Below are 12004 nucleotides of genomic sequence, written 5' to 3' on the forward strand. Positions count from 1 at the left end.
TTTTATGGCAGTCTTTTTACAGAGGTGTAAAAACTATGAGACTGCCTTGATCTATAATTTAATGTCATGCTAAATCAAATTTTTGGTTTGAAACATCTTTTTAAAGTTGCTATTGCTTTCATAGCATATGAAATGCAATATTTACCTTTATGTAATGTGTATTACGATTTTATTTTTATCATTGAAGTGACCATAGACGTCAGGAAGTTCACTTATACCCCCACCAACAGTGCTGATTGCTCACACAGCCTACTTAGAGTAATACATGAAGATTAAAATTTTCCTGGTAAAACATCTGTGTTGTAATGCAATGGTTTTTACAAACCATAAAAAATTTAAAATATCAAAGGCAATTTGGTTCTTTTGAAGGGAAAATTACTTGACAAATTAAACTGGACTTGAGAAGATGCTGTTAAACCTGTTTTAATTCAGGAATTACTCATTTTGTTTTCAAAAGTGGTTTTTGTTCATCTCCATACTCTTCAGAAAGGTGCATTAAAGAACCATGTCTTTAATGAGTCCTGGCCAGGTGATTCAGTTGGAGTGTCGGCTGGTATACCAAAGGCTGGGGGTTTGATCCCCTGCCAGGGGACAACACCTAGGTTGCCAGTTCAGTCCCTGGTTGGGAGGCAAATGGGATGCAACCATCAGATGTTTCTCTCTCTCCCTCTCCTTCCCTGTAAAACCAATCAACGACCAACATATCCTCAGGTGAGGATTAAAAAAAAAACAAAAAAGAATGAAGATTATTTTGGAAAAGATCTTTTCCTTCCTTTACTTTTACAGAAAGACATTGATATGTTTGTTCTACTCAATGATGCATTCATTCATTGGTTGTTTCTTGTGTGTGCCTTGACCAGGGATGGAATCTGCAACCTTATAGGGACAATGCTTTATCCAGCTGAGCTACCTGGCCACAGCTGACAAGATCTCTTAAAGATAAAGCTAGATTCAATTTTCCTTTGATAAAGTAAAATTACAAGAACACAGATTCAGATGTTTTTCTTCCATTCGCGCAGTGTTTTATCACCAGATTACTCAAATTAGCCTAATCATGTAGCAGAGGATGCTCCTGAATTCTAGTTCCACTGATGTTTTGAGAAGAAACTATTAAAGTGATGAGATCTGATTGAGATCTTCTAGAGCAGTGTAGTAAAGCCCTTAACTTCAAACAGGAAAGACACTCGTTTTACTCCTCCAGTTCATAAAGAATACATGAAACTCCCTTTGGAAATCACTGTTAGGGTTTTTTGTTGATATAGGAATAAGATGAGCAAATTTTAGTAGAAACTGAAAACCTTGACTTAAACAGATCAATTTTCTTGTATACATAACATAGTGAACTCTATCACAATACCATCATGGTGGCTGTGGCAGGGGCTATATGGTCACACTGTATTGATGTGAAGTTATCACAGTATTTAAAAATGATTATCAGGTATTAGACTTTGTGTGAAGACATACTTACCCAGAATGTGTTTTTAGAATCTTTAAATATAATAGAATTTATTGGGCATCTACTATTATATTTTATCCATCCATGTGTTTTAATTTTTTTCTTTGGGAGAATAATTTACACAGAAAGAGTTCAGGAGGGTATTGATTTATGCGCCAGAATTTAGATGGTATGCTCCCATTAGTACTGCAATGGAATGTCCTGGCAAGGTTTTCTCACAAATTTCACCAAATATGACCTTTACTTCCACTTAGTTTTAAAAGAAAGTAAAACTGAACTACCATTTGTGATTACAAAGAATACACATGCACCCAATCCAATGGTTAAAAATCAAAACGATTCATAATCTAATCAACATACCAAGCCATCATTTGTAAACCAGTCAATATAAACCAACTGTATTTTAGAGAGCATGATTATTTTAAAGTTGTCTTTTAAAAAAGACAATACCAGATTTTTATATTTGGAACCTTTAAAATCATCTATGGTTCTCTCAAATAACAGATGATTATCCTGTGTCCCAGGTCCTGCCCTTAATAATTAAAGAAGGAAAATGAAAATGCAATACAACTCTGCTTAGTTCTCTTAAACCTAATTTTTCTTTATCCACTCTTGGATTAGAATCAAATCTCAATATAACCTGAGAAATACCATTAAAAATCAATGAATATTCAAAGTAAAGTAAGTTTAAAATCTATGTATTTTAAAAATATATTTTCTTTCTTAAAATATTAATTTTTCATTGCATACATTTGCAAGATTTAAGATTAGGTAAAGAGTGAAAGTCTGCCTGACACAGCAGAATGGCTAATTTTCCACTTTCCCTGAAAGGCCAAGAAGAATGACCCACACCACTAAAATTATTTACTACAAATATACTCCAAATCCAATGATTTAACTAATAACTTCGAATATGTTTCTAAGACTGTGAGCTGACATACAAATAAATATACTAAATATTACAGAATATAAACAAAACTTTTTCTTTCTGAATCCTGGATATTCTGTTAGGGCTAGGTGTTCTCCCAGAAGGTAATGCAAATCTTTATTTTTTTCTATACAAGTATGTCATCATGATTTTTTTATTTTTAATTGTAACTGTATAATGTCCCCAATGTCAATCATCCTATGATGTTAAATGAACTAGTACCATTTCTGTTTCATAAAATAGTCTAGCTAAATACCCATGAACAAATCACACACAGTCAAAACAAAAATGTAATAAAAATATTTAGTTAAAAGACACATAATAACTCCCATTTATGGATTTAAAAATACAAATAAAATTTTATCAATTTGATATTCGGCTTTTTACTGGCTCAATACATAGCCTTGATTTATTTCCTAAAATTGTATTGTAGCATCTTTTGAAAAATTAAATGCAACTTTACACCTTCATTAGTAATGTTAATAGAGGTAAATAAACAGTATACTTGTCCCTGGGTTGCCCCAAAAAACCAACCTCTTAGTGTAAGTTTAAAATTTTAATATTTATAAATTTTAAAAATTTTTACATGTTCTGAATGGTAGCAACACCAATATTTGCAATCTGTCATAATTTTATGTGATAGATGACACTACAACAGAAAGCCTAAGCTCTGAACACACTTGAGGTCAGATTCCTGTTAGGTGCATAGTGCAGGTGCAATATTTAATTTCAGGCTAAGAAGGTAAGTTATTAGTACATACCTGACAGCTCCTAATAGCTGAGGTCTAAGAATCTAGACTGAAAAGAAAATCTCTCCACTGCTGGGAAGGCCTGGGAACAGGTGAGGAGCAAACCCCAGGGGGTGAGGAGGACAAACCGGTGTGCATATGAACCTAAGGATGCTAATATGTGCAAGCCACTCCTTCTATCACCACCACCATCTTAGAGTAGCTCAGTCTTCACGGACTTAGGGAGCTAGAGGTTATAAGCAGATCACTCCACCAGTCCTCTGGAGCAGAGTGGATGCCCATTGTTAAGCTTGTACATTTACCTGAACCGAATATATTCTTTGGCTAAATATGTCATGGGTTCCCCTTATAACTAACCAAAAATACTTAACATCTCACATCTAAATGAAAATTTTTAAAGTTCAACTTCAACCATGGCAGTTCATATCAAATTTGAGCTCAGCAATACACCTAATCTGGACATTTTTTAATTTCAGAAAATCAATTTTTAACGAATTCTTAAATGCAGTGTTTTCAGAACATAGTTATTTACCAAGTCAGAGGATATACACTCACACTTTAAAATAATTTAAAACATTATCATACCCTTAAATCAGCTGTTGTTTTGCAGCAGAATTTATAGAAAGTTATGTTAAAAACTCATATCCAAATCAATTCCTTATTCTCTAGTTGAAAAAGAAAACCCTAAGAAGTACTGAGGTTTCTTCTGACTTAACAGTTAAGATATTACTCAGGAACCAATAATGACAATTATCCATCAGACAGCTAACTTAATAAGGTTAAATGACAACCACCTCTAATGACAAAGGTGGCAAACAGAAACAAGTAAAATTGTAAAAGGCAAAAAAGTATTTTAAGGGTTCAATTGACATGGTCTCCTACGATACTCAGACTTGAAATCCTTGAAATCAATAGCTAGTTCCCTTCAATCTTCAAGGGTTCATACAAGTATTAACAGAAATGAGAAATATGGTAACATTACAAATACAGACTTGACAGTTTTTGTAGAAGAGAAAGTTCAATCAAAGACAGTAAGGAGAATGTTACCGGAAGGTTGGATTATACAGACACTGGGTTTTGAAATGAAAATTGTGAAAAAGAGTAATCATCTCATCTGAACAGAGTAATGTAATATAATTAGATACACAGCTTACAATGAACTAAGATTAAGTTCTTAAAATTAGTTTGAAAAAGATTGCAAAGTTTTTTTTTTTTACATAAAATGTCTCTTTATACCAGAAGAAAACTCAATGCAGTGATGTTAACATGCTACTGTCCTCCAACAACAACAAAAAAAAAAAACAGCAAGAAAGAAAGACTCAAATAACTGAAAATAACACTGTAAAGTACTGTCAACATAGTTGAGTTGACACCCATCTAGGGCAGCCACCCATCTAGAGGAACCATAAAAAACCCAATCCTTGTAACAGAGCTACAAGAGTATAGTGACAGGTGCTGTTAACACCGATTCCAATTGTAAAAATACAAAGTCCACAGAGCTTGTGCCTCAGGAAAACAAACAGGACCAGGAAAATAAAATCAAACAAAGAATGAACTAAAAAACTAAAACACTAGATGTTAAAGGTTACTATGCATAAACATAAATTTCATTTAACACAAAATTCTAAAAAAAATGAAATACTTGACAGTATTCCTTTAACATCTATCAACTGGGAGGGGCACAAATAATGTTCTTGTTTTTAAAACTCTTTGGACAACTTAACAATCAGTTGTAATAGTAAAAATCAATTTACTAAAATTAAGCCAGTGTTCTTAACTCCCACTGGGCTGAGAGCATTAAAACAAATCCCACAAAACTGGAAAGCCATAAGCATAGCGAAAGATAAATGTGAACAAAATAAAACAAAAAGACCAAAACTAAACAAATACCAACCAGGAAAACATACACACAAACACCTGGAAAGGGTCTAGCTGCTACAGTTAAGTGGCGTCCCCATTACCTAAAAAAGTGTTGCCTCCTTCTTCCTGTTTGCCACTAATCACATTCTGGTGACATGTGAAGGCTTATTTGGTCCACTGTGAAGTACATCTTGTTTTTATTAACAGTCGTCTAATGACACTGCAGTATTATTAACAGCATCTGGGCAAATTTAGCACATACATTTCCATCTAGGTAACAGTTATTAAATACAGATGACTTTTTATTTCCCAAGGCATCCCTTTTCTACTCATTTTTGTTTTTAAAAACTTGATTACAGTTTTGTCATGGCCAGTGGACCTAGCCAGTCAGCTGTGTGTCCCAGTGTCCTTTGGCAAAGGGACTACACTCATTACACACAGATACGTGGCTTACAACCACTGAGAAGGCATGCAGAGCTGGGAGACATACCACACCAAGAAAAATGCAAAACAGTGGTTACTGGTGCCATGACTTCAAGGTTTGTTATGGGGAGAAAAAGAAATCTAAAAATAAATGAATGGTTCAAAGCATTTTTAAAAACACAACGTATGTTTCATGAAAAGTGACAATTTTTTACTAGCTGTCTTAGGATGATTTTGTTCCCCCTCTACTGTTACTTGATGGTGACAACTAACAGAAATGGTCCTCAAAGCTCTGGCTCCAGTTCTGCATCAGCACGTGTCTAAGTAGCATGTCAAGCTGGGTGGAACTTCGATGATCCTGTTTGGTAACGTTAACTGTTAATAACAGTTACAGGGTTTCACACAGCATCACTGTGAAGGTGCATGTGCTACACGCAATCCAGACAGTAAACATTCCAGAGACAGTTTAGCACAGAGGTATCAAGAGCACAACAGGACATCCACCCCTTGAAACAGTGTCACTGTGCCATGTGACTTTGACACGGCAGCAGGCCATGTGTCTTAATTATAAATTATCTTTCATATGCCTGCGGTTTATAAATTAGCTTTCATTTCCATAATTTAAGGGTAGCATGGCAGCAGTAAAATCTTGATTAGACAAACTAGAGGGTCAAAGGGGATTTTTTTATCTCCTAAATTTACATGGTTCCTGTGAAATGAGGAAATAACCCACTCGAACATAATTATTATCCCTAATGCCCCAATGTCTAAAATCTGCAGTAGTCACTCCCATCCTTTAAAATACTTATTGCTTAAGCAAGCCATTCAGAGTAGAATACTATAGCCATGGCTAAGAGGCTGGGCAGAAACATACTCGAAGACTTAGACTACATATGATGAGCCTCCATTTCCCTCACAAAGTGACATGAATACACCACAAAATGGGCACCAAATTCAGAGGAGCTTATACCCTAACCAGCTCTGAAGCATCAGGACTGCATTTCTTGCTAAAACAGATCTTTTTTTTGTCCTTTCTTCTTAAAATTAAGGCAATGAAATGGCTACAGTTCCTAAAGTATTTTTTAGGGAACAAAAATATACATGTATTTTCCTCCTCAAGTTCAGGCATCAGAGTTTGACTAGAGACCTATATTCCACAAAATCTGCACACCAGCCAGTGTTATGAGGCCAGTGAGCACCTGCCAATGCCTTTCCTCCTGCCAAACTCAAAACTGAATCGCTGGGAGAAAAAGCACCAAAGCACAAAGCCTTCTCAGAGTTTTCAGCATCTCTTGCATTGATTCAAAACTTTTGGGGTAGCAGAGGGGAGAAGTTTATTAAAATGAAGAATCCCATGGTCCACAAACAGAAATTATGACTCTGAGGGCCTCTAGTTGGGCCCAGTGCCTCAGCACTGCAGGTGGTTGACAGAAAACATTTGAGAAATATCACCAAGCATACAAGTATATATCCACCCAATATTTCATGATGAAAATTCTAAACTTTGGCTAGCCACCTAACATTTGACAAAGAGGGAAAAGGCACTGAACATAATTTCATGGTGCCCATATCTGTTTGCACATATATGAAATTTCATTTTGAAAAGGTTAAATCGCCATTCCAAACCCACAGAACACTTGTGACCAACTGCGGTCACCTAACAGCAAATGCTGACTGGATGTGGGCTCTCCTGTCTCACCACACTGGTTGCATGTCAAACTGCCAATCTCTCCCAAACCCCAATGGCCAAGGAACTGAAGACAGGATAATACTCAACTCAACTTTTAGCAATTCAGTGCACTTTGCAGAAAGGATCTAAATTAAGCATAGAGTTTTGTTCTTTATTTTACACATAGGAGACCACCAACATTTGCCATAAACTCTTCTAAACTCTTTAAGAAGGCCATCTTCTGCTTCCGATCCAGCGTAGGAGGGGTACTGCTTGCAGTGAGCTTGTTGAAGGCATCTGCTAACCTCTGGTAAATAATGGGGTCTTGTTGACTTGACAGTAATGTTTCAACCAATTCAGAGTACTCGGCCTATTGAAGAGATAAAGTGTATATAAGAACATGTCTTCCTCAAATACCACACAAGTAGGTCCTTTCAGTTATTGGATGATGGGATTCTAAGAGGCAGAGTCTGCCAGCCCTTCTTTACAGTCAGAACATATTCTAGGTTCTGCCCTGACCTTTTCCATTGGTAATTCACCTGATGGAACAACCCGCCTAGGCAAGTTCCGTTTATATTCCTGTTTTGCAGGTGGAAGTTCTTATTTACAGTAAGATTACCTAACACATCCAACAGCACAATGCCTTTGAGTAAGAATGCAGGCTGTCTGGCACCAATTTAGTTGTGTTGCCTCTTCTGTGTTTTCAAAGCACATTGTTCATATTTGCTTTGCATTTTATACATAACCTCAAGTCAGCAACCTTTCAACAGTTTCCCAGAGATTTACAGACACCATGTCCACACAGTTCTATGGACAACTGGTCACATAAATGCAGGTGGGAGGTGGAAGAGAGGGAAAAGGGATATTTCGGTCCTTTCTCAAGGTGAAAATAGAGCATCGGAATGGCTCTACACATGCAGCTCAAACCAGCACTGTGCTCAGCAGCTCTGGTTAGAAAGGGCAGGAGATTAACAAACGTGTGCGCGCGCATGCGTGTGTGTGTAGCTTTTTTATCTTTAATGCCCTCCATAATAAAGCCTTACAGAAATGAATGGGTGTGACATTACAGGAGATGAAACCAGGGCAGTTTTCCAAGATAAGCTCTAGAAAAAGCTGGTTTGTCACTTTTTTAGTAGCTTCCCGGGATCTCATGGTGGACCAAGATGGTAAAACTACATGTTAATGACATTTGGAAAAGAAAATAGGGCACAGCACTCTATGTCACTTGGGCATGGAGCCAGAGTGGCTGCCTTCAGTGCCCCCTCTGAAGGACAGGCCTCTTCACAATGGAATGTGAAGACACATTAATGCTTCCCTCTCTTTCTCCTTCCCTTCCCCTCTTCTCTAAAATAAATAAATAAAATCTTGTTTAAAACCATTATAAAAAGACTTTACTTATTTTTAGAGAGAAGGAAAGGGAGGGAGAGAAACATCGATGTGAGAGAGAAAGATTGATCAGTTGCCTCTCATACACACACCAACCACAGCCCAAATCCCCAATCCAGGCATGTGTCCTGACTAGGAATTAAACCAGTGACCATTTTTGCTTTGTAGGACAACACCCTACCAACTCAGCCACACTGGGTCAGGGTGTGAATATATTTTTAAAAAGGTAACCAAAATGTAAGAGCTTCTGTATGTACTGGTAAGAAGCCCATGTTCCTAGTAAGACCAGGAAGTCAAATGACAGAGAAGGCCCCTGACTGTGATGGGCACCATCTCAGGAAGTAAACTCCTGAGCACCTGCAGCTTGGGGTGCAAACGGTTCAGGAAGCCTGCCAGAGGAGATCTTCAAAATAGTATGATGACCACCTTGAAATCCTATCTTTCTACAAAAAGAAAATGAATGAAACCCTCAGCTCCAATCATAGCATGCTATGGCCTCTATACTTTAAAAAAATGTCATAATTTCTCTAGCAAATCACTTGGTCATGCTGGGACATGTGTGTAGGGGGCATGTGATGACCAAATATGATTCTTTCTCATACACTGGATGGGCACTTAAAACGGGGAAGGGAGACAGGTAAGCCAGCATAACTTCCCTTCTGTCACATTAACACCACATCAGTAAATGCTTCAATCTTTAAAGACTCAAACAGGAAAGGAGGGAGAGGGGGAGGGAAAGGGAAAGGAAAAAAAAGGGAAAAGTGAAAAAAAGAAAAAAGAAAAGAAAAAAGAACACTGTTTCCACATTGTAGTACGGAATGAACACTGTTGTTTCCCATGCTCTCTAAAGACAGACTTTTCTGGGTCCCCATTCTCATTCATCTTGTTTTCCTTATAAAACTGAGTTCCTCAAGGACAGAAGCATGTTTCTATTATCCTCTCACATCTGACTCCTGTTTCCTAGCAGTAGTGTAAGGACAAGCTTTAGGTCAAAGGATAGTTCCTAACAGTGCAGAAGGGAAAATAAATGCTTATTTACTGACAAACAACTTGTCTGATAAACACAAAATAGAGCTAAAGATGCAGTGAAAAAGCAGAGCCTCGCTATAACAGAGCTGCAGCCCTGAGTCAGAGACCCTGTAAGATTTGGAGGGTTCACACCCATCGTGGGTCTGAACCATCTCCTTCTAAGAGGACGAGGGCCCCAAGAGCCATGGCCATACCTGGTGCAGGCACACCAGCGTGTAGAACGCCTCACCGGCTGCTGTCGTCATCTCCGTGTTGTGCTTCTGCAGAACCAGCATATCAAAAACCAGCTGAAAGTGCACAAGGAAACTGCTAACTAAAGACACACAACTCGAAAATCACACAAGTCCTCCAGCCCCTCCCTGTTCCAAAAAAGAGAGAGAGGGTAACCTCAAAACCTGCCACCCAAATACCTTACCTTCAGAAAGTGCCGTGTTGCTAGAAACAATGGTGAGTCTGTCTCCTGAGCTTTTGCGCACTGTTCAGCCAGTGGTGTCAGGGCCTCCAGGCACAGCTGGCAAACCTCTGAGCTCATTCTGATCATGAGGGTCAAAGAGCAAATGCAAGTGGACACACTTAACATATTAAAGATAAAGAATTACCACTATTATCACATGGAGTATATTTCTAAAAACAAATACAGGTAAGCAAGTATATCCATGTGTAACATGTCTTTACTAAGCCAAATGACAAAAGACTCCCAAGGTTTTGAGATGATCCACAAGTGACTGGGATCTGAGACTGGAGACTTTCAGCATGTTTCTGATTATGATGCACACACTGATAAAAAGCCCTATAATTCTCTACCTTTGGGTAGCTAACACCAGACACTCAGCACCAGTATGTAGCATTACCAATCAAGGCACTTAGTAATAGAGTGATTTGGGGACCAGGAGCCAAATGCCTCTGGGATCTGTGAAAGGAGAAAAAAAATGAGACAATCTAACAACAACGACAACAACAAAAACCCCATAGAATCAAGGGAGCTACAGAGATGGTGGCTTTGTTTAAGAAATAAAACTGAAATACAAAAGAAAAAGAAAAATGCAAATTTTAAAAACTTTCTTCAGGTAAGATATTTTCCCCATGTGACAAGTGACAATGTTTATTTAAAGGATACGAAGTCATTCCCAATTCTAGAGAGCACATCAGACTTTTGAAGAGGTCTTCAGGAAGTTGTGGTATTTTTTCAGGAAAAATCTCACAGATAAATGTGATCAATTTGTAGTATTGATTACATAGGGTTGGGAACTGAAAAATAAAAATTAAATATTTAGATGCTTAATGTTATCTAATTTTATTTTCATTAATGCAAAAAGTAATGTAATAACAGGCAAGCTTCTAAGTATAATAATTTTTTTAAAAACATATATAGGATATAGAAAACAAGAACAACTAATTAAATGTAAAATTAAGTTACAATAAAGGGAATAATTTAGTAAGTGATATGGTAATACATAGTAGAAACAACTATTTTCTGAATAGTTAATAAAAAGTACAACCCAAAAAAAGCTACAGCCAATTCCAGATATTCTACGTTTACCTTAAGAAAGTAAACAAAGCAGCCAAATCTCAAATAATTAAATGATCTCTGAATAAAACCCTTCTGCAAATGTGTTTATGTGTCTTCAAGCAAGGGAAAACACAAGAAGCTAATACCAAAGGCTAAGATTATACGCTGAACAGCCCCTTCACACTCCCAAAATTCATTGCCAGGATGGACAGCCCTGGTAGAGTAGGTAATCAACAACAGTTTCACCTCACTTAAAGAATATACATCTAAATGTTTAATACTTCGTTTGATTAGAAAATATTAATAAGTAACCCTGAAAGCAATCACCATACAGGGTTGATGATACTTCCCACCTACCACTTGTGCACAAACATGTGGTTCCCATGTCATCGGAATCCCTTCCAACAGACATGCATCATGAGAGACGTGCTGAGCTGGGAGTCTACAGCCCTCTCTCTCTGGTGCTCGTACTTTCCACCCCCTCCCACTCATCTGTGCATGTATGCACAGGCAAACACAACTCCCTCCTCCTTTCCATCCATGTCCTTGTCCCCACCCTCAGACTCCTATAACATTTCATGAAAAGACAGGAAAGAAAGGGCAGCCTCATCACCATCATATCCTCAATACTGAATGGTGAAACCAAGGCACAACATAATCAGAATGTACAAAATTGAAAACTGTATGAGTCTTGGTTTCTTACCATCCCATTTCTACATGGAGTAGTGACTTGTTATTTTCTTCTGCTGTTCAATCCCTCAATCTGAGAATAATGTTCAACAAGTATCAGAGGACTGTGTATGCCTGAACATCTAACTTATTTTAAATGACAAATGATGAGAGAACCAAAACTGCTAACATTAAAATGTAGTTTCTAAAAGATCCACTTTCTCTGTCAGTAATCTATCTTGAATGCAGGACTCTGGGGCAGGAGTAGTGAGGGCCTGTGTTCTAAGTTGTAGACATGAGTGTGAATGACACTAACAGTAACAAA

The 12004-nt window shown here is 37.5% G+C and overlaps 1 protein-coding gene across 5 annotated transcripts in view; it reads right to left on the bottom strand.

The window, feature by feature from the left end:
• Nucleotides 1-2698: 2698 nt before the first annotated feature.
• XPO4 (exportin 4) overlaps nucleotides 2699-12004 on the bottom strand; it is a 133510-nt gene continuing 124204 nt past the window's right edge. For all 5 annotated transcript variants that reach the window (XM_054587981.1, XM_054587978.1, XM_054587977.1 and 2 more), the window contains 4 exons: nucleotides 10618-10748; nucleotides 9916-10033; nucleotides 9695-9787; nucleotides 2699-7455 (listed from right to left, as the gene is read on the bottom strand). In XM_054587981.1, coding sequence (XP_054443956.1) covers nucleotides 7258-7455; nucleotides 9695-9787; nucleotides 9916-10033; nucleotides 10618-10748 — 540 coding nt within the window. In that variant the 3' untranslated portion in view covers nucleotides 2699-7257. The remainder of the gene's footprint in view (nucleotides 7456-9694; nucleotides 9788-9915; nucleotides 10034-10617; nucleotides 10749-12004) is intronic.

The sequence above is a fragment of the Pteronotus mesoamericanus genome, unplaced genomic scaffold, assembly GCF_021234165.1.
Source record: "Pteronotus mesoamericanus isolate MK-2021 breed Mesoamerican mustached bat unplaced genomic scaffold, CSHL_Meso_final scaffold_125, whole genome shotgun sequence".
Lineage (NCBI taxonomy): Eukaryota > Metazoa > Chordata > Mammalia > Chiroptera > Mormoopidae > Pteronotus > Pteronotus mesoamericanus.